Source organism: Notolepis coatsorum, assembly GCF_963971535.1.
Source record: "Notolepis coatsorum genome assembly, chromosome: 4".
Lineage (NCBI taxonomy): Eukaryota > Metazoa > Chordata > Actinopteri > Aulopiformes > Paralepididae > Notolepis > Notolepis coatsorum.
Window position 1 is genome coordinate 151,029,344 of NC_140168.1, and position 24,534 is coordinate 151,053,877.

General features: G+C 43.4%; 1 protein-coding gene across 6 annotated transcripts in view; it reads left to right on the forward strand.

Moving 5' to 3' along the window:
- apol1 (apolipoprotein L, 1) overlaps window positions 1-24,534 on the forward strand; it is a 283,625-nt gene that overhangs the window by 23,503 nt on the left and 235,588 nt on the right. For all 6 annotated transcript variants that reach the window (XM_084313412.1, XM_084313414.1, XM_084313415.1 and 3 more), the window contains exons 7-10: window positions 1,463-1,754; window positions 11,829-11,950; window positions 12,583-12,696; window positions 12,816-12,933. In XM_084313412.1, coding sequence (XP_084169538.1) covers window positions 1,463-1,754; window positions 11,829-11,950; window positions 12,583-12,696; window positions 12,816-12,933 — 646 coding nt within the window. The remainder of the gene's footprint in view (window positions 1-1,462; window positions 1,755-11,828; window positions 11,951-12,582; window positions 12,697-12,815; window positions 12,934-24,534) is intronic.

Here is a 24,534-nt window from a genome sequence, read left to right on the forward strand (position 1 = left end):
ACAAACCAACCTGCTGTACCATACAAACCAACCTGCTGTACCATACAAACCAACCTGCTGTACCATACAAACAAACCTGCTGTACCATACAAACCAACCTGCTGTACCATACAAACCAACCTGCTGTACCATACAAACCAACCTGCTGTACCATACAAACCAACCTGCTGTACCATACAAACCTGCTGTACCATACAAACCAACCTGCTGTACCATACAAACCAACCTGCTGTACCATACAAACCAACCTGCTGTACCATACAAACCTGCTGTACCATACAAACCAACCTGCTGTACCATACAAACCAACCTGCTGTACCATACAAACCAACCTGCTGTACCATACAAACCAACCTGCTGTACCATACAAACCAACCTGCTGTACCATACAAACCTGCTGTACCATACAAACCAACCTGCTGTACCATACAAACCAACCTGCTGTACCATACAAACCAACCTGCTGTACCATACAAACCTGCTGTACCATACAAACCAACCTGCTGTACCATACAAACATACTGTACCATACAAACATACTGTACCATACAAACCTGCTGTACCATACAAACCAACCTGCTGTACCATACAAACCAACCTGCTGTACCATACAAACCTGCTGTACCATACAAACCAACCTGCTGTACCATACAAACATACTGTACCATACAAACATACTGTACCATACAAACCTGCTGTACCATACAAACCAACCTGCTGTACCATACAAACCAACCTGCTGTACCATACAAACCTGCTGTACCATACAAACCAACCTGCTGTACCATACAAACCAACCTGCTGTACCATACAAACCTGCTGTACCATACAAACCAACCTGCTGTACCATACAAACCTGCTGTACCATACAAACCAACCTGCTGTACCATACAAACCAACCTGCTGTACCATACAAACCTGCTGTACCATACAAACCAACCTGCTGTACCATACAAACATACTGTACCATACAAACATACTGTACCATACAAACCTGCTGTACCATACAAACCAACCTGCTGTACCATACAAACCTGCTGTACCATACAAACCAACCTGCTGTACCATACAAACCTGCTGTACCATACAAACCTGCTGTACCATACAAACATACTGTACCATACAAACATGCTGTACCATACAAACCAACCTGCTGTACCATACAAACCTGCTGTACCATACAAACCTGCTGTACCATACAAACCAACCTGCTGTACCATACAAACCTGCTGTACCATACAAACATACTGTACCATACAAACATGCTGTACCATACAAACATGCTGTACCATACAAACATGCTGTACCATACAAACATGCTGTACCATACAAACATACTGTACCATACAAACATGCTGTACCATACAAATCAACCAAACTTGACCCCAACAGGTGGTGAGGCGTGCGCATGTTCCTGCCCTCCACCTTCAGGGACATAACCCCTGACCTTTGACCCCAACAGGTGGCGAGGCGTGCGCGTGTTCGTCTCCTCCACCTTCAGGGACATGCACGCCGAGCGGGACGTCCTGGTGCGCAGCGTGTTCCCGGAGCTCCGGCGGCGCGCGGCTCCACACCGCCTCTACATGCAGGAGGTGGAACTGCGGTGGGGCGTGACGGAGGAGGACTCTGGGCGCGCGGCGCAGCTGTGCCTGGCGGAGGTGTGTCGCAGCCAGATGCTGGTGGGGATCCTGGGGGAGCGCTACGGCTTGGTGCCCCCCCGCCCGGCGCTGCCCGACCTGCCGCAGTACCGCTGGGTGAGGACTGGAGGCTCGCTTTCTCTTAGGGATTTTAGAAACGCCACACTCCGGTTGGTACCAGTTCAGTCTAGTTCATGACATTCGATTCAATTCAAACCTTTTATTTATTCTCAAAGACAATTGAGGTCACCCTCATTTTCAATGTTGTCGAGACTTTACAGACATTTCAATGCACACATTTCTACAATATAATAATAATAAATATTAATAACTATCTATATAGTACTTTTCACACAGCAATTTGTATAAATGAACATAGGCATAAAATCAGCACACAATTTGACAGAATAAAAAACAAGGCATAAATTGCAGACAATAGGCATAAAATAAGTACAATAGTACAATGTCGCTCCAAGACATGTGAACCCCCCCGGAACAGCCAGTCCCCGAAACACCCCACACATCAATCCCTACCACATCCCCATCCAAGACACCCCCCCCCCCCATCCCTGGATAAAGCATGCCATATTTTCCAAATTCAAAGATGGGGGATTTCCCATTCCCCCAGTCCTGTAAATGGTACATAAATGGCAAATGGCTGCATTCATTTATATAGCAGCTTTTTATCCAAAAGCGCTTTACAATTTGTTGATTGATTGATTGATTGAAAAGTTTATTAACAGATTGCAGAATGGGTACAGTACAGTACAGCTCAATACATACAATTGTTAAGGGGATGCAGACCAGAGAAAGACTTTCGACTTGTTTACATCAGGGTCCCCCATTTTCAATTCATCATAACATATATGACATACATGACATACAGATAGACAGTACTGCTACATATATACATTTATGACATATCAGATTTGCAAATACAGTACTGTTTGTGATACAAAAGTGTCCAGAAAAGGAGTGTATATACATTTGGCATAGAAACTGTACATTGGAGGAGGTTGGTTGGGTGGGGTGGGGTTGGGTGGGTTGGGTGAGGGCTGTACATTGGAGGTGGGGGGGGGGGGGGGGGGGTTGGGAAGGGGACACACACACATTTTACACTGTACATTTGAATATTGACAAAGCCTTACTTGGTCATTTACTGTACAACTAGGTTAGGACATTTGTAGGGGCCAGTTTCGAATTGCAGTCTCACGTAGGTGTTTTTTGAGAGTGTTTTTGAAGGTGGGTAGTGATTCACATTCCTTTACAGCTTTAGGCAGGGCGTTCCACATTGATGTGGCATAATTGCGAAACGTGTTTAGTCCCTTGTTTGATCCGAATCTGGGTTTTACATGATTTGTGGAGCTCCCTCTGGTGTTGTGATCGTGGTATTCACTGACCTTTGGGAAGTATTTTGACATGTACATGGGTACCTTGGTCGCGTAGTGTATCTTGTAGACCAGGCCCATTGCAAGTTGCTGTACTCTGTCGTCTACTCTAAGCCATCCTAGGTTGTCAAAGTGGGCAGGGGTGAGGTGGGTTCTAGGAGTCAGGTCAAGTAGTAGTCTGACTAGCTTGTTTTGAGATGTTTGTAATTTGTTTTTTAGTGCCTTTGAGGTGCTTTGGTACCATGAGGTGCAAGCATAGTCGTAGTACCCTTGAATGAGTGCTCCTGCTAGAGTCTTCAGGGTATTCTTGTTTACCAGAGAGGAGATCCGGTACAAGAATCGCGTTCGTTGGTTGACTTTTTTTATTACATTGGATGCCATTTTGTCACAGGAAAGATTAGCCTCTAGGATGGAACCCAGGTAGGTAATTTCATCTTTCCTTGTGATAATATTGTCACCCACTGTAACCGAGAAGCCGTCGGTCTTGCTGAGTTTGTTATTTGAACCGAAGAGAATGGACTCTGTTTTGCCCATGTGTAATGATAGTTTGTTGTCGGCGAGCCATATGCAGATTTTGCCTAGTTCCGAGCTGAGGGCTTTTTCAACCTGTAACTTGTTCTTGTCAGAGACCAGCAGGGCTGAGTCGTCCGCAAACAGGAACAAGTTGCAGTCACAAGCTGACGACATGTCATTTGCATAAATTAGGAACAGTAGTGGTCCTAGTATGCTTCCTTGTGGAACACCACAGCTCACTGTGAGGGGGGGGGATAGTGTACCGTTTACTTCCACCATCTGTTCCCTCCCCTCCAGGTAGGATTGTATCCAGCTCACTGATAAACTATCAAAACCAATTGCTTTTAGCTTGTCAATCAGAATGGTGTGATTGACAGTGTCGAAGGCCTTTTGTAGGTCCAGCATGACCATGCCGCAGTATTTGCCCGCGTCCACCTCTTGTTTGATGTGGTCGTTCAAGTAGAGAAGGCATGTGTCAGTGGAGTGGGATGTTCTGAAGCCAGATTGGAATTCGTAGATTAGATTTTTTTCCGCGAGGTACTTTTCGATCTGTTCGTATACTATTTTTTCCATGACTTTCGAGATGGATGTAAGGATAGAAACAGGGCGGTAGTTACCCGGGTCTAATTTGCTGCCCTTTTTGTGCAGGGGTGTTACTCTCGCAATTTTGAAGTCCTTGGGGACGTGTCCCTGTTTTATGGAGAGGTTTATTATGTGTGTGATGACTGGGGTGATGGCTGCTGCTGAGTCTCTGAGGAATTTGGAGGGGATGTTGTCATGGCCAGTGGCCTTGTTTGGTTGGAGGGCGCTCAGTTTTTTGAGTACCTCATCTGTAGTTACTATTTCCAGTTTGAAGTCGTCTTTGTGGACGCCTAGGTTCTTGTAGTATGCTACTATGTGTTCTACCCCATACTGCCCTGAGTGGGAGGGTAGTTTGTTTACCAGTGTTGTGGCTATGTTTGTGAAGAAAGTGTTTAAGTAATTGGCTACATCCAGCTTGTCTGTGATGAGCGTGTTGTCCGTCTTTATGTTTATGTTTGAGAACCTGGTTTTGAGTTTTTTACTGCAGCCTAGTTGATTGTTGAGTAATTTCCAAAGTTCACGTGGTTTATTTTTGTTTTCCTCGGTTTTGTCATTGATGAATTTTTTTTTAGCAGTTTTGATCATGGAGTTTACGTCATTTCTTAGTCTGTTTCTTTCTAGTTTGAGTTCAGTCACGTGGTCTTGGAGTTCACTGCTCGTGCTTTTGGTAAGCTTTGACTGACTTTTACGAAACTCTGAGCATTTTTTGTCTCTGGCTTTCATAGCGGTCAGTATTTCAGTGTGCATCCATGGCTCAGCGCGATTTTTTACCCTGGTGGTTCTTAGGGGGGCCATGTTGTTTAGTATTGATGAAAATTTGGTTTTGAAGCCAAGCCAAGTTTCTTCAACCAGTGTACCATTGAGTTCATCTGACCAGTCCAGACTCTCCAGTTCAAGGTTAAAGGCCTCGCTAGAGTAGGTTTTGAGGTCTCTAGATGTGACTGTTTTGTGACAGCCAGCCTTTAGTTTTAGCTTTTTGCGGGTACAGAATATCATATAATGATCACTTAACCCGCATGCTATAACCCCTTTATTGGATATCTTGGACTTGTCAGAGGTCAGTATGAGGTCAATGGTAGTCTGAGTTGATTCACATATCCTTGTGGGTTGGGTGATTAGTTGGCTGAGGCCGTGCAGATCACAAAACCTATTGAAGGATTTGAAGACGGTGCATCTTTTTGTTGCATATCCGTGTTCCAATCCCCAATAAGAATTTTTTCCGCATCCTCAGCTCCAGCTAAGCACACATCCATAGTATCATAAAAGCCAGTTTGATCTGGCGGTCTGTATATTGTGCCGACTAGAACAGATTTTGCCCTTTCAAATAAAATTTCCACCCATACGGTTTCAATTGTCTCATGATGAAGGTCAGTACGGGTAATGAATTTGGTGTCCTTATGCATGTACATACAAACACCACCTCCATACTGGTTTCTGTCATTACGGACTATAGTATAGTTCTCTATTTCTATTTCAGGGTCTGTTACAGATGGATCAAGTTTAGTTTCAGTAAAGCATAATAAGTCTACCTTACCGCTCATAAACAGGTTTCTTATTTCGTCCAGCTTATGCTTAATGCTGTTCACATTAAGGTGAAAGATGTGTAGTCCGTTTTTATTAGCTGTGTTATTGATGTCTTCAAGTTCCAGGTAATGGTTTTCTGGTGCTGCTGTGGGGGAGGGAGGGGGGGGCTTTGTTGTTGTCTCCGTGAGGTCTGTGTGCTGGTGTGTGGGGAGGGGGGATCCTTTGTCCTGTCTTTTCTGGCGGCAACCCTTTGTTCTCCTGGGCTGGTAAACATAGCCAGCCTGGCTAGGTTGGCTAATTTATCAGGCGATTTGTCCGTGGGGTTGCCGGTTGGATTTCTTGTGATTTGCACCGGTGTTGTAGCCTCTGGTTCATCCCGTCTAGTTCTGGTCCCTCGGGCGTTCCGTTGTAGTTGCGCCGGTGATCCAGTAGTGGGCGGTGGAGGGTTGTTGATGTTGGATGATGCATTGGTCGCAACGGTGGTCGTCGCTGTTTGCGTCTGTAGTCCGAGTTGTCTCGCTTGGTACCGAGTGATAACTGGACCTGGGTTCAGCGGAATGTCTCCCGAAAGAAGCAGGTATAAGAAGATCATTGATCTTCTATCAAACCTGCCCGATGGGGGTAAACTCTTTCGTCCCGGATTCGACGTTAACACGCTGTGTATTGCTGCAGTCCCCATGGATGGATGTTTCCTCTCCGAGCCATTTAGAAGGTAAAAGTCGCAATGGGACTCTTTTTTTACCTTATCCACTCCTGTCTGGTGGTATTTCCATGTTGAATTAAGGTACTGATCCGTAATCCAAAGTAGGGTGAGTAGAAAGTGTATAGTAAACCTTGTTGTTGATTTACTTTGACGTCGTTGTTGGGAGCTGAGAATAATGCGACTGTCCATGTCGAAAGCCGGAACTGCACATTTATACCCATTCACTCACACATTCACATGCAAGGTCATGCAGATCATCTCTCAACCACTACACCAGAGGAAGCTCAACAAATCATGTTAAACCTAGATTCGGCTCAAACAAGGGACTAAGCACGTTTCGCAATTATGCCACAACAATGTGGAACGCCCTACCCAAAGCTGTAAAGGAATGTGAATCCCTGCCCACATTCAAAACCGCCCTTAAAGAGCACCTACGGGAGGCTGCAATTCGAAACTGGCCACCGTAAATGCCCAAAACCCCCACCACCTCCTAATAGACAGTCTCCTCCCCACCGCATGTATATATTCCCTCCCCGCTGTATGTATATTTCCCTCCCACCCACCCACCCCCTCCTAATGTACAGTCCCCTCCCCATCATATGTATATACTCTGTCAGGATCTAGGGGTAACAGTACTGTATATTTGAATACCGCCTATGTCACAAATGTATCAGTACTAAATACCTATATGTCCCTATGCCATAAATGTCATGTATGTTGTGTATGTCATAAATGTCTATATGAATTGAAAATGGGGGACCCTGATGGAAACAAGACAAACGTCTTTCTCAGGTCTGCATCCCCTTAACAATTGTATGTATTGAGCCGTACTGTATTGTACCCATTCTGCAATCTGTTAAATAAAGTTTTCATTCATTCATTCATTCTCTGGAGAAGACTGTAAGCTAATTTACCCAAATGTTCACGTGTTCCTTTAAAGGGGAACTATTTTACTATTTCTTTCACTATTTGGGCAATTTTACACAATTCCTGTGAGTTTATGGAACACATCTGTAAGGTTTAAAAAAAAAAAAAAAAAAAAAATCTGTGTTACCAAGTAAACAAATCACATCGTTAGCTCTCAGAATGGTAGCCAGAAGCCTGCAGCATCTAGTGCTACTATCGACGTTAGCATGTAGCCTAGCCATGGCAGACTATTTGATTCCTTAAGGGCTCGAAATTGCCTGGGTTTTGGTCATATGCTCCCGAAATGCTCCCGCTGTTTGGCTACTTCTATGTGCAGTGAAAACTACTCGAATGCTTTATAACCTAGTCATTGATTTAGTTCAGGGTAATCTAATATTAGCCGCGGAGCTAACGCTAGCTAACGTGAGCTAACGCTAGTTAATCAAGCTCACAGAGAGAGATAAACAGTTGACAGCGGATAGTACAGGTACAAATACAATAACAAAGCGGGTCGGGGCTGTTGTGTAAACCTTGTACTCTTTAGTTCACATATAATAAGAGACGGATTATTTGCTTGCTCCACCAGTGCACCACAACAACACACACCAACTCTCGTCACAACGCTTTACGGTATTTTCACAGCACTGTCGCAACATTACCGTAAAACGTGAACACCGTTGTGATACACTCGCTCCACTAGTGAGGACTGGTCTCGCCCTCTGCTGGCGCGTGTGTGCACTACACTCAAAACTCTGTTTCACTGTAATAGAAACTGAAGCGCATCTGTGATTTTGACGCCGGTATTGATTTTCAATACCGTCGGGATTTCTAAATACCCTGGTATACCGTAATACCGTCATACCGCCCACGCCTAGTAGCGATCGCTGCCATAACTCAATAATCAACATGATTTGGGCTGTTATTATTATTATACAAACCGGAAATGGATCGCCTTGATCCCCATCAAATAACTGCGATCTTTTTGCTACAGTGTCATCGCCCAACGGTAAGAGGAGGCTGCCGTGACTTTCAGCATTTTTGTTTATTATTATCCATGCAAACTGCTCTGATCTATATATCACCAGTGTTGTGCTAGTTACTGAAAAATAGTAACTCAGTTACTTTACTAGTTACTTCATTTCAAAGTAACTTCGTTACTGTACTAGTTACTTACACCCAAAAGTAATGAGTTACTGTGAAAAGTAACTATTTAGTTATTTAAAAAAAAAAGATAAAAAAAAAAGATTGCTCCCGAGTCCCATGCCCTATAGTACTCAAAATCGGTTGATCAACTTGACAGTTTCCATTCACATCACCGAACTCTGCTAAGCAATGTGGTCTAGATACAAACACAAATCTGACACAAACAAATGTTGTCCAGAGTCATATAATAAGAAGTGCGCCGGTTGAAGGAACAGCCTTGATGTTGCCGGAGCGTTTCATTATAACCATTATAATTCAAGGGTACTACGACTATGCTTGCACCTCATGGTACCAAAGCACCTCAAAGGCGCTTAAAACAAAATTACAAACATCACAAAACAAACTGGTCAGACTACTACTTGACCTGAACCCCAGAACCCACCTCACCCCTGCCCACTTTGACAACCTAGGATGGCTTAGAGTAGACGACAGAGTACAGCAACTTGCAATGGGCCTGGTCTACAAGATACACTATACGACCGGGGTACCCATGTACATGTCAAAATACTTCCCAAAGGTCAGTGAATACCACAACCACTACACCAGAGGAAGCTCAACAAATCATGTAAAACCCAGATTCGGCTCAAACAAGGGACTAACGTTTCGCAATTATGCCACAACAATGTGGAACGCCCTACCCAAAGCTAGGGGTAACAGTACTGTATATTTGAATACCGTTTATGTCACAAATGTATCAGTACTAAATACCTATATGTCCCTATGCCATAAATGTCATGTATGTTGTGTATGTCATAAATGTCTATATGAATTGAAAATGGGGGACCCTGATGGAAACAAGACAAACGTCTTTCTCAGGTCTGCATCCCCTTAACAATTGTATGTATTGAGCCGTACTGTATTGTACCCATTCTGCAATCTGTTAAATAAAGTTTTCATTCATTCATTCATTCACCATCTTGCAAGTTGCAACGTTGTTTAAGATATCAATCAAAGCATTGCAACGTTAGAATAGTTAGGATATCAATTGTGCATGAAAGGACTATATTTATATTGTTTGATTAGTATTATGAGATTCCCTGGCAGATTTCGTACAGTCAAAATCCGTTGATCAACTTGAGTTTCAGTGAACACATTGCACTGACTCACCAAAGTCTGCGGTGGTTGAGATGTAGTAACGTTACGTTAGTCCAGTTGACTCCAGCAGCGCCTCAAACATGTTCTTTATCTCGTTTCCATGTTGTATATTAATTATCTCTCCAAGTAGTTGCTAAATGGTTTGTTAGTTTGTTACTGCGTTCTTTTTATGTAGATTCATAGCGAGCGTTTGTTTTGTTTACAATAGAGAGGGTCTATTTCTTTCCGTAGCCGCATTTCTTGCGCACTTCTGATTGGCCAGTGGCCAGACTCGCCTCGTATCATTCTACGCGGGTGGGGATGAGGATAATAATAATAATAATAATCACTACCGCTCGCTATTAATCTACGCCGTATATAACGCAAATAACGCAGTGACGAACCATTCAGTAACGTAAGTAGCGTTACTGAATTTCAAAAGTAATGCGTTAGAGTACTAGTTGCGGCAAAAAGTAACTTCGTTTCTGTAACGCGTTAGTCCCAACACTGTATATCACCCATACTACATAAATCATTTAACGACAATCCCAGAATTATAAACGATCCCCCCCCCCCTCCGTTCACCCGCGCATGATCAGTCATAACGTTTAGGACCATGTACAGTTGACATTTTTAATATAGCGTGTATAGGGAATAGACTGCAATCGATCATCTATATATGCATTTATGCCTATATCTCACGTTCTAGGAATTACTGCAGAAAACGATAAAAACATATTTATATTCTAGACGGTATTTTTGTATGAATGTGTGAATGAAAAAGTAAAACGTTCCTACATCCTGAACGATAGATAATCGATGTTGAATGGGCCATAGTAATGTCAATTTAGCAATACAATTTAAAAAGTTATAGCCCTGCAAAGAAGGTGAACATCTCCATAGGCTTAGACTGGTGGCAGTGATCAAACATTGATGGATATAAGCATGGCAGTTAATGTGTTAATGAGTAATACAGGTGGCTGGCAGTTGGCTACAAGCATAGATGCATAGCTGGCAGTTGGCTACAAGCATAAATGCATAGCTGGCAGTTGGCAGTTGGCTACAAGCATAGATGGGGCGGGCGTTATTATGCAGATGAGAAACCTCTGACGTCACAGATACGCTAAATTTCAGATGACTCACTTGAGTGAGGGACTATTGTGAGATGAGAATTGGAAGAATGCGCCAAATTGAGAATTAGAGACATAGATCCTATTAACACTTTGACTGCCGGAAAACGCTTAAAAGCGGCATTCCCGGCCATGCTCAAGTTGCCGAGGACGCTTTACAGCGTCTTTAATATCAATATTTCAAAAATCTGGGATCGGATTCATATTTCCCCTCCGCTGGCCTGAGATCCACCAGGAGGACCCACTGAGCTCTCTGGCGGTTCAGGAGCGCCATCTGGTGGCCGATCGGCGCAATCGCTTAACAGGAAGTGCCGTAGAGGTTGTGCTGGTCTGCCATATTACTTCCGGGCACTCGCTATAGGTCCCGGGACTCGATCTCGACACACTACATAGCGATCGATTGCCAATAACTCGATAAACAACATGATTTGGACGTATATACCATTATACAAGCTGGAGATGGACCGGGTAAATCGACATCCCATAATGGTAAAATGTCTACTCTACGATGATCGCCCAACGGCGCGCGGAGACTGGGGTGAGTTTTAGCGTGTAAAATTACCGTCTTCGATACTAACTGCTATTATCAACATTTGACCCACATTAGATGATTGGTATAACGCTGCCCACGGAATTATAAACGCCCCCTAGCCCATCCGGTCAACATCAGATGACGTGTAGTAACTTCTAGAAGTACGTCTAGTTGGAATTTTTTATATCGCGCTGATTGCCATAAAACTTGATTGCATCATCAATATAATGTATTTGGGGCTATAGATCACGTTCTGGAGAAAGCTGCAGAAAGAGATGAAAACATACTTATACATTAGACCATACTTTACTATGAATATGTGAATGAAAAAGTTTAACGTTGCTACACAATGAACAATACATATAGGACTTTGAATGGGCCCTAATAATGGCAATGTAGCAATAGAATTTAAAAAGTTATAGCCATGCAAAGAAGGGGACTTTCTCTATAGACAAATAGAGCCGGCAACCTACGGTTGATAATGAATTTAACCCATGGCAGCCAAAGTGTTAATATAAGTCCACATAGCTAGAAAATAATGCTAAACACTGGAAAAGGCCATTTATAAGATAGTTCCCCTTTAAACTAGTTTGGAGGTTTGTTTATTGATGATAATAATGTATATCCTCTCCGCAGCTGAACTCTGCCCCCACAGGCCTCTCCATGACAGAGATGGAGATCCGGCAGTTCCAGGCGCTGGACCCAGACACGGCGCACCAGCGCATGTTCTGCTACTTCAGGCGTCCGGACTTGACCAGGTACGCTAGAACGCTGTCCCATATTCACACAGATACTAGACACCTTAGTCATCCTACATAGCAATAATTAAAGGAACACACCAACATTTGGGGAAATTAGCTTACCGACTTCTCCAGAGAGAGAGAGACTTTGATTGATTGATTGATTGAAAAGTTTATTAACAGATTGCAGAATGGGTACAGTACAGCTCAATACATACAATTGTTAAGGGGATGCAGACCAGAGAGACTTTCGTCTTGTTTACATCAGGGTCCCCCATTTTCAATTCATCATAAGATCAGAAGATAGATACCAGTTTCCTCTGTGCGTTCAGTAGAAAGCTATCTGGCTGCACGTTAGCCTAGCTTAGCACAATGAATGGAAGCGGACAGTGCCGGGTAGCCTTCGGGAGATGTGTTAGTTGAACTAACCGGCACTGTCCGCTTCCATTCATTGTGCTAAGCTAACATGCAGTCAGATAGCTTTCTACTGAACGCACAGAGAGGAAACTGGTATCTATCTTCTTGTCTCTCTCTCTCTGGAGAAGACGGTAAGCTAATTTCCCCAAATGTTGGCGTGTTCCTTTAAATCCCCTTTGATCAGCCGTGGTATTTAATTAGTCGTTATTGTACCTTCTCGTGTGGATTCTCAGGTCGGTTCCAGTAGCGTGGAGATCGGACTTCGCCTCGGAGTCGAAAGAGGCCGAATCTAAAATGTCTGACCTCAAGAGACGGATCCTGGCTAGTGATGTGAAAGTCACTGAGAAGTGAGCTTGTTGTTGTTGTTGTTGTTGTTGTTGTTGTTGTTGTTGTTGTTGTTGTTGGGCGTGAGGATGTGCCACTAAGCTTGTCTGTCTGATCGGGTGTTCTCATTTTCCCGTGCCAGTTACCCTTGCGAGTGGGGAGGGGTGGTGGAGGGGAAGCCCAATCTGAAGGGCCTGGAGGAGTTTGGCAAAGTCGTGCTGGAGGACCTCTGGGCGGCCGTGTTGAAGCACTTTGTCGAGGTCAGTTCCTGGACTTTGAAAATGAACATTTCTTTTTGTGCTTAACTCAATGGAGGCCAAGCCCGAGATAAGTCGGGTTAACTCGCCGACGCTTGAGCGCCAAACCCGAGAAAAGTCGGGTTTTCATCGTTATTTCTTTTATTCGATATTTCCATTCATTATCCAAATTCCTCAGAGACTCAGCAGCCGCCATCGCCCCAGTCATCACACACATAAAAACCTCTCCATAAAACAGGGACACGTCTCCAAGGACTTCAAAATTGCGAGAGTAACACCCCTGCACAAAAAGGGCAGCAAATTAGACCCAGGCAACTACCGCCCTGTTTCTATCCTTACATCCATCTCGAAAGTCATGGAATTTTTTTTATACGAACAGGTCGAAAAGTACCTCGCGGAAATCTAATCTACGAATTCCAATCTGGTTTCAGAACATCCCACTCCACTGACACATGCCTTCTCTATTTGAACGACCACATCAAACAAGAGGTGGACGCGGGCAAATACTGCGGAATGGTCATGCTGGACCTACAAAAGGCCTTTGACACTGTCAATCACACCATTCTGATTGACAAGCTAAAAGCAATTGGTTTTGATAGTTTATCAGTGAGCTGGATACAAGCCTACCTGGAGGGGAGAGAACAGATGGTGGAGGTAAACGGTACCATATCCCCCCCCCTCACAGTGAGCTGTGGTGTACCACAAGGAAGCATACTAGGACCTCTACTATTCCTAATTTATGCAAATGACATGTCGTCAGCTTGTGTTTGCGGACGACTCAGCCCTGCTGGTCTCTGACAAGAACAAGTTACAGGTTGAAAAAGCCCTCAGCTCGGAACTAGGCAAAATCTGCATATGGCTCGCCGACAACAAACTATCATTACACATGGGCAAAACAGAGTCCATTCTCTTCGGTTCAAATAACAAACTCAGCAAGACCGACGGATTCGCAGTTACAGTGGGTGACAATATTGTCACAAGGAAAGATGAAATTACCTACCTGGGTTCCATCCTAGAGGCTAATCTTTCCTGTGACAAAATGGCATCCAATGTAATAAAAAAAGTCAACCAACAAACTCTATTCTTGTACCGGATATCCTCTCTGGTAAACAAGAATACCCTGAAGACTCTGGCAGGAGCACTCATTCAAGGGTACTACGACTATGCTTGCACCTCATGGTACCAAAGCACCTCAAAGGCACTAAAAACTAAATTACAAATTATCTCAAAACAAACTAGTCAGACTACTGCTTGACCTTACTCCTAGAACCCACCTCACCCCTGCCCACTTTGACAACCTAGGATGGCTTAGAGTAGACGACAGAGTACAGCAACTTGCAATGGGCCTGGTCTACAAGATACACTACACGACAAAGGTACCCATGTACATGTCAAAATACTTCCCAAAGGTCAGGGAATACCACGATCACAACACCAGAGGGAGCTCCACAAATCATGTTAAACCCAGATTCGGCTCAAACAAGGGACTAAACACGTTTCGCAATTATGCCACATCAATGTGGAACGCCCTACCCAAAGCTGTAAAGGAATGTGAATCACTACCCACTTTCAAAAACACTCGCCAGTATTCCAGTGTACAGTGTCCCTCCCCCCCCTTTTCTTAGCTTTCTAAAGACATCACATCATCTTATAGCCAAAATAAACAAGACATGTCTGTAGCGGCAACATGCCAGAATGCCGCTTCTTGGTGTAGACGGGGAGTGAATCCATACGCGCTCAACGTCCAAAGAAATAGTTTTCCACACATTAAGCTCCGTTATCAGACACCGATGTGGTGACCCGATTTAATTAGAATAAGTAGGTTACATGGGAGGGTTGATCACAGTGATCCTAAAACGTCATATAACCTGGTCTAATTGCTTAAAGTGTAATCTAAACAGTTTCCGAAAGCGTCCTGAAGCGCTGAAGCGGTAAGAAAATCATATGCTTTCCCCATCGACTACCGCCCAACAGCTGATTCCTATCACCTATTTAATGATCTCTGCCGCGCCGTCGCCGATCACCCGACAGGTGCAGGTGATCCACTCACGGCGCAGCAGAGTCCACCCAACAGGCTGCACAGAATCATAACATTCCCCTCAATCATTACATTCCCATAAATTGTAACCTTCTATTGATAAAAATAATGATAATAATAATACTAATAATAATCAATAACAAAAAACACTCATTAGGCCTTTACAATGTCACTGAACTGTGTAAAGAAAAGTGTCCCAGTAGCCTTTTTTACTTTACATGCCTATATTAAACATTTAATGTTTTCAGAACTGTGCAAAAAAAGAAAAAAAATATCAAGTGTCCCATTTCACTTGTTATATTTCCACATTTTCGTGTTCTTCAGCTCTTCTTTTTTTTCATTCAGTGTGATAAATCCAGTCTCTGTTGAGCTTTAACAAGTCCATCCAAGTCAGGTTGCATGTCTGAGGTGGAGATGCGAAGCACAGCTGCCAGATGTTCATCAGTGAGAGAGGATCTGTACCTGGACTTGGTAAACGTCATGACTGAGAATGTCTGTTCACATATAGGTGGATCCAAAGAGAACCAACATCTTCTGAGCATGTCTCCTCATGTTTGGAAAGTTCTCCTCCTTGAGAGCAGAGTAGAACTCTAGCAGTGATGTTGACTTAAAGTGCTCTTTCAGTAGTGAATCAGACTGCAGGTCAATGAGTTCAAGCTGAACATCAGTGGGTGCACTATCAACACTGCAGGTAAAGGGAGAGGAAACCAGCTGCATTTCATCCTCAACCTTTTTGAAATCTTGAAAACGCCTTGAAAATTCATCATGCAGTGCTCCCAACATTGATGAGTACCTGTGCCGGTGATCAGCTGATGGTTTGACTTCTTTCAGGGTTTTCATGTGTTTGAGATTGTTGCTGCCTAGTTGCCTTGAAATTAATTGCAACTTTGTCATGAAGGCTTTCACATGGCTATGCATTTCATGAGCAAAAATGCCCTTGCCCTGCAGTTGTGTGTTCAGTAGGGATGGGTACCGTTCACATTGTGAACGGTACCTGTGAATCGATACCGGTACCCAACGGTACCTTTTTTTCTGTACTTTAGTCTAAAAATTTTTTATCTACCTACCTCAGTTGTGAAAAAAGAAATCCAAACTTCAAATAACCACACTTTCGACCGTTTTCGGCTTGCCCCGACTGCTTTGTTGTTGAATCAAGTCAAATCCTAGGTAAGCGTATATTGTGCGTGTGAACGTTGACATGAAAAAAAAAAGTAAAAAAAGAAGAAAAAAAAGATAAAAAAAAAAAAGAAATTATTATTATCATGTAATCTTTCGCGGGCCGGTCAGAATCATCTCGCGGGCCGTACAATGCCCAGGTCTGGTCTATCTGTATGTCGTGTGTGTCATATATGTTATGATGAATTGAAAATAGGGGGCCCTGATGTAAACAAGACGAAAGTCTTTCTCTGGTCTGCATCCCCTTAACAATTGTATGTATTGAGCTGTACTGTACTGTACCCATTCTGCAATCTGTTAATAAACTTTTCAATCAATCAATCAATCCATCCAGGGGCCTGGTGTTAACATTGTGAATGGGTCTGAGATCGCACATGCTTTCAAACTCTCTGTATTCGGGTGGCGTGTTGCTTTTTAACAGCGGAGGAGTGCAAGAATGTGACAATGTGACCATGTGACCGCGGCAGCGCGAGAGAGCGGCAGTGCGGAAATAGGCTGTCTATTGCCATTCTCTAAGACAAACGCTAACCTTAACCAGCTCCTTAACAGCGCCTAAACTTAACCTTTCTAACCTTAACCAACTCCGAAACAATGCCTAACCTTAACCTTAACCATGCCTAACCTTAACCTTAACCATAGAAAGAATATTGCCATTCTCTAAGACAAACTCTAACCTTAACCAGCTCCTTAACAGCGCCTAAACATAACCTTTCTAACCTTAACCAACTCCGAAACAATGCCTAACCTTAACCTTAACCATGCCTAACCTTAACCGGCGAAAGAATACACATAAAAAAAAAAAAAAAAAAAAAAAAACTGATGGGATTCGAACTTGAAACCAACGGACCACAGGACCGCAGGACCGCCGCGCTGCCAGGTGAGCTAAGCTTCGAATGAGAATCATGGCGGTTTACGGCTAAATAATGCCGCAAGCTCTGCCGCTCCGCGCCAGCGCTCTGCGGTTGCCGCGCCTGCCGCGGGGCGTGTCGCAGCCAATCAGGGAAAACGCGGAAGCATTCAGGGCACTCCTCCGCTGTTAATAAGCAATAGGCATTCGGGTGTGCGTCGATCATATAGGTCCGGGGGCGGACTATTCCTAGTCGGGCATGGCGAGCGGTTATAACGCATGGATTTATAAGAATCAAACACTCCCGATTCATGTTCTTTGGTGGATTATGTTATGGACACGATCGACATCAATACTTGGAATGGCGATCAGATCATTGGAATATTCTTTTTGGAGTACATCCTAGTCAAGGTAAGGGCTATATGATATCAATCTTGCGTTGATCCAATAATTCCTTCATATGTGTAATGTACTGTGTAGCGTTTTCCTTTGGTGACGATCAAAGCATAAAAAAAACGACCCCCCCCCCCCCCCACCCTTTCATGCATTCATGATGAAACATAATACTGATAATATAGCGTTGATTTAGAAATAGTAGCGTATACAGGCGAGAAACGGCACGTTTTTAGTGAAATGCACGTATTGCTGCATAGCGTCGTTTTCTGGGATTAGACAGGATTACTCTAAAACTATAGTCATATTCACCACGGTATAAAACAGGAATGTATGGGTGCAATTTTTTTTTCTTTTTCACAAATTGAACGATAGATACTCTGTCAAATGGGCAATAGTATTATATCCATAGCTGATATATAATATAGTTTTAGCCCTGCAAACACCGCCACGTATTCCTATACTTTAAAGCGGTGGCCTTTTAACCAACACAGCGCCCTCTGGCGCTGATTGAGTTAAAGGGGGATTCCACCACAAAGCAACATGAAACTCATTAAAGGAACACACCAACATTTCTGGAAATTTGCTTATCGTCTTCTCCAGAGAGAGACAAGAAGATAGATACAAGTTTCCTCTCTGTGCGTTCAGTAGAAAGCTATCTGGCTGCACGTTAGCCTAGCTTAGCACAATGAATGGAAGCCTTCGGGAGAGGTGTTAGTTGGACAATGCCTAGGCTAACCGGCACTGTCCACTTCCATTCATTGTGCTAAGCTAGGCTAACGTGCAGCCAGATAGCTTTCTACTGAACTCACAGAGAGGAAACTGGTATCTATCGTATTGTCTCTCTCTGGAGTAGACGATAAGCTAATTTCCAGAAATGTTGGCGTGTTCCTTTAACCCTTTCACTGCCGCACTACAGAAGGTTAACCCTTTACTATCACACGTCGGTAGTGTGATAGTAAAGGGTTAACCTTCTGTAGTGCGACAGTGAAAGGGTTAACCTGCTGTCGTGTGGCAGTGAAAGGGTTAACCTTCTGTCGTGTGGCAGTGAAAGGGTTAACCTGCCTTTGTGTGGCAGTGAAAGTGTTAATGAGTTTCATGTCGCTTGACTTGTGTTTTTTTGGTCTTAATCATGTAAATTGGACTCGTTGGGCCTTTGTCCACTCACTCACTCGTCCCGTTAACCCCAGGAGAGCGAGGAGGCCGACGTCGGGAGCGACGTGAGTGACCAGGAGGTGCACCAGGGGGCGCTGCAGGGCCAGTTCTACGGCAGGGCCAAGCTGCTGACGGCGGCCGTGAAGAATCTCCAGGAGACCCAGGCTACAGGAGGCCTGATGCTGGTGGAGGGTGTGCCTGGAGAGGGCAAGAGCGTCTTCATGGTACAGGGCTGGGAGACACACTGGACACACACACTCAACCAGTAGACACACATACTAGATACACACTCAGCAGTAGACACACATACTTGATACACACTCAGCAGTAGACACACAGACATACTGGACACACACACTCAGCAGTAGACACACATACTTGATACACACTCAGCAGTAGACACACAGACATACTAGATACACACACAGCAGTAGACACACATACTAGATACACACACAGCAGTAGACACACAGACATACTAGATACACACACAGCAGTAGACACACATACTAGATACACACACAGCAGTAGACACACAGACATACTAGATACACACTCAGCAGTAGACACACATACTAGATACACACTCAGCAGTAGACACACATACTAGATACACACTCAGCAGTAGACACACATACTTGATACACACTCAGCAGTAGACACACATACTTGATACACACTCAGCAGTAGACACACAGACATACTGGGCACACACACTCAGCATTAGACACACATACATACTGCACACACACACTCAGCAGTAGACACACAGACACACAGACATACTGGACACACACTCAGCAGTAGACACACATACTAGATACACACTCAGCAGTAGACACACATACTTGATACACACTCAGCAGTAGACACACAGACATACTGGACACACACACAGCAGTAGACACACATACTTGATACACACTCAGCAGTAGACACAGCAGTAGACACACATACTTGATACACACTCAGCAGTAGACACACAGACATACTGGACACACACACTCAGCAGTAGACACACATACTAGACATACACACTCAGCAGTATGAATGAATGAAAACGTTTATTTAAAATGGACACCACAGCTACATTGGACCAGCCACAGTGGACAGACCAGATGCATTATTTTGCATGTTTATAGCACAAGTGCTCGTTTTCAACACTAGTCCATTGAGGTTTTTCAAAAAGATACAACATAATTAACAGTAAAATACAGAATTAAAATCACAAATCAGAACAAATATTTTCCAGAACAAGAGTCCATGATCAAAACCACAAAACCAGTCCGCGTCTACATGTGAACACTGCTGCTTTGATTTCAGCCATACCTTGATTCCTCTGCTGAAGACGTTGGCAACAGAGAAGGCAGACTGTCCAAACGAACTCTTGCACATGGGAACAGTACAGTCACCATTATTGGAAGCTCGTGTGTTTGCTCTATTAGAGCTCTGACGTCTAACCACCAGTCCAGAAGATAATGATGATACATAATTGTGCAAACATTAAAAAATTAGTAATAGTACAGAAAATTACAAAATTGTCAAAAGATTGTGCTTACTCAAAACACTGCAGTGATGCCATCGCATTGGTTTACGGTCCATGATTTTTATAGCCTGTTTGTATATTATAGTTATGGGTTTTAGTATGGTTTGTGAGGTTTGTGACCATGATGTGATACAATAAGACAAGTTGGAAAGAATCATAGCATGCATATAAAGTTGAGCAGCTTTAGTTGACAGATCCCTTCTAATAAAACGAAAACAGTTTAAATTAGGCTTGACCTTCTTACATACATAATGTACCCAAGGCCAGATTAAGAATTCAGAGGCCTCTGGGCCAGACTCTTGTGGAGGCCCCCACACACACATACACGTGCACGCATGCACAGTGGCGTTTTTATATGTAAAACATTGGTGGAGCAGCCACTAACCAAGGCTACATACCAGGCAAACTACAGTAATAAAAATGACAGTAATCGTTGTTCGCAAATTTCGCACCACATATCAGGCATAGGCTACAGGTAAGCCTGCATTGTTAGTCGTGAAAGCAAATTAATCTGTCCACGCTGAATTAAACCCTCTATTTTCCTCAGATTTTCCTTTTTTTGGATTTATCCATGGTTAGCTTACTGGGGGGTCGGAAACTCAAGATTAGCCACTTGCAGACGGCAGGGAGAGGTGCGGGGTGTGACGTACTGTATATTTTAGTTGATGAAATATTTTTGTTGACTAAATATTTTAGTCGATGAAATATTTTTAAATTTTTTTTCATTTCATCGATCCCCAAAATAATAATTTGGGCCGTGGCCCAAACGGCCCGGTCGTTAATCCGGCCCTGAATGTACCTGTTTATCAAATTTTAGGTTCTTGTCTAATATGATTCCTAGGTACCTGACCGCATTCACTTCGGCAATTATTAAATTTTGTATTTGCACCTCAAACAAATCATTTATAGGCCTTTTGCGTATGGAGATACACATAGACAGTTTTCTTGACATTCATGGTCAGATGAGACGACACAAGCCAGTCGGAGATGTTATGTAACACCTGGGTCAGGTGCTCAGCTGCCATGCTAGCTGTAGACAGTAGACACAGTAGACAGTAGACACACATACTAGATATACACACTCAGCAGTAGACACACAGACATACTAGATACACACACACAGCAGTAGACACACACACACACACACACACACACACACACACACAGGTGAGAGATGAGAAAATTAAAACCAGGACCACAGTTTATATTGCAAACATACAGTATGTTATTCCTCTATCCTATTTCCACATGTCTTGCCAAGCATTGGTCCAGCGTTTATACAGTTTCATTGGTGTTCCATATCCTCTCTCCACACAGGCCGCTCTAGCCGACGCCCTCAGAACCCCTGATAGGTCCAAGAGAAGTGGCTGTCACGTCATATCCTACTCCACTGCTGCCAGCCAATCCGCACACTCCGTGGAGAACCTCCTGCGATGCCTCGTTCATTGGCTGAACAGCAGGAAGGAGGCCGAGGAGGAACCGCCCCTCCCTTCATCTTACAAGTAAGCAGGATGGAATATCCAACATTAACCCTGTCATGTACAAAGGTCTAAGGACCACACAGAATAATAACTGGAGCCGGCTGCACATGAACAAAAAACAGCCTCTCTCAGTAAATGCGTTTAAAGCAATGTCCCAGGTAGGTAAGAAAGCCACAACACGAGATGTTTTCCAAATAGTAAATTATATATTTATGGTGATAGGGATTGAAACCTCCACCATAATGCACAGGGGAAAAAGGTAGGGGAGAACAAACAAGACATACATATATACAAACAAACACTTTCATTCCACTGACTGCCCACAGGTGCACCAAGCAGGTGCAATCAGCTCAATCAGGGGGATGAGTGGTATCTGGGGAAGGGAGAAAGAAAAACAGAATTAGAAGATGACACATCACACAAACAAAAATAACACAACCCATACTAATTATACTAACCTGATGTTCACATGGTCTTCCAAATACAGTAACAATGATAATGACCAACCCGCGTACGTCACAAACCCTTTCACTACCACACTACAGACGGTTAACCTTTCACTACCACACTACAGACGGTTAACCTTTCACTACCACACTACAGACGGTTAACCTTTCACTATCACACTACAGAAGGTTAACCTTTCACTACCACACTACAGATGGTTAACCTTTCACTACCACACTACAGATGGTTAACATTTCACTACCACACTACAGACGGTTAAGGGTTAACCTTCTGTAGTGTGGTTGTGAAAGGGTTAACCCTTTGTCGTGTGGCAGTGAAAGGGTTAACCTTCTGTAGTGTGGTTGTGAAAGGGTTAACCTTCTGTAGTGTGGGCGACCTGTTGCCTAACATGAGGGGACTGTGTATGAAAACAGCTCCTACACGGTTCACCTGATATGGATGTAAACACCCTCGCATGAAAGTTGAAAGTCTGACCTTTAACCTCATAGTCATTGTTCCATTTCAAATCCAATGTGCTAGAGTATAGAGGCAAAACAACAAAGGTGTTACTGTCCTAAGACTTACAGACTACTGTCTGTAAATATTATATATAAAATGTTCAGTTCTGGTCATGTGTGTTTTTTATCACAGGGATTTGCTGGCAGAATTCCACTCCAAGTTGAGTGACACTAAAAAGGACCAACCGTTGGCCTTGCTGGTTGATGGGGCAGACCTCATCCAAGACGGCAGGGGCCAGCTCAACTCTGATTGGATCCCACAGCAGCTTCCACCAGTCAGTCATTAGCACTTTCAAATTCAAGCCAACCAACGCAAATACACTGAGCTGATTTGCGCCGGGGTCACTTTATGTTCCATTGTTTTGATAGAAAACTATCTGGCTGCACGTTAGCCTAGCTTAGCACAATGAATGGAAGCGGACAGTGCCGGTTAGCCTAGGCATTGTCCAACTAACACCTCTCCCGAAGGCTAACCGGCACTGGCCACTTCCATTCATTGTGCTAAGCTAGGCTAACGTGCAGCCAGATAGCTTTCTACTGAACGCACAGAGAGGGAACTGGTATCTATCTTCTTGTCTCTCTCTGGAGAAGACGGTAAGCTAATTTCCCCCAAATGTTGGCGTGTTCCTTTAACCTCAAACATAATTGTATAACGCATAATTATTTTCTTTTCATTTCAGGGTTTATGTTTAGTGGTGAGCATCACTTCCAGCTCGGCCCTGTTGCAAACCCTCGCCAAGAAGAAACGGGCCGTCCTGTTTCCCCTGGGACACCTTTCAGTGCCGGACCGGAAGGAAATAGTTGAGAAGGGACTGGGTGTGTTCGGGAAGAAACTCAGCGACTCTGCCTTCAACAACCAGGTCACTATTAAATTAAATAGCTCTTATCGTACAAACAGGCCTGTACGGCATGCATGGAATCACTCTGTTAACACCATATCTGTTGTGTGTGTGTGTGTTGTGTGTGTGTGTGTGTGTGTGTGCATGTGCGTGTGTGTGTTCAGCTTCAGACACTGTTGATGAAGAAGGGAGCAGTGAGTCCTCTCTATCTGCACCTGGCCTGTGAAGACCTGAGGAACTACGCCTCATTTGAGAAGGTACCAATCTCTTCTTCTTCTTCTTCTTCTTCTTCTTCTTCTTCTTCTTCTTCTTCTTCTTCTTCTTCTTCTTCTTCTTCTTCCTTCTTCTTCTTCTTCTTCTTCTTCTTCTTCTTCTTCTTCTTCTTCTTCTTCTTCTTCTTCTTCTTCTTCTTCTTCTTCTTCTTCTTCTTCTTCTTCTTCTTCTTCTTCTTCTTCTTCTTCTTCTTCTTCTTCTTCTTCTTCTTCTTCTTCTTCTTCTTCTCTTCTTCTTCTTCTCTTCTTCTTCTTCTTTTTTTTCTTTTTCTTTTTTTTCTTTTTTTTCTTTTTTTTTTCTTCTATTTTTTCTTCTTTTTTTTTCTTCTTTTTCTTTTTTTTTTCTTTTTTTTTTTCTTTTTTTTTTTCTTTTTCTTTTTCTTTTTCTTTTTCTTTTTTCTTTTTTTTCTTCTTTTTCTTCTTTTTCTTCTTTTTCTTTTTCTTCTTTTTCTTCTTTTTCTTCTTTTTCTTCTTTTTCTTTTTCTCTCTCCCCCTTCTTCTCCTTCTTCACCTTCTTCTCTCTCCCCCTTCTTCTTCTTCTTCTCCTCTCCCCCTTCTTCTCCTTCTTCTTCTCCTCATTCTTTTCCTTTTTCTCCTTCTTCACATCCATTTCCCCCTTCTTTTTTTGGCTTTACAATATCAAAGAACAGGTAGTTGAACAGGTGTGTGGCAATAACTATGATGAAGAAGCCTCTCTTTACTTCTCTCTCTCTCCCTCTTCCTGTCCTCTCTCTTTATATCCCTCCTTATCTCTCTCTCCCTGTCCTCTCTCTTTATCCCTCTCTCTCCCTCTCCCCCCCTCCCTTTCTCTCCCTCCCTTTCTCTCTCTCCCTCTCTATCTCTCTCTTCTCTCTCTCTCTCTCTCTCTCTCTCCTCTCTCTCTCTCTCTCTC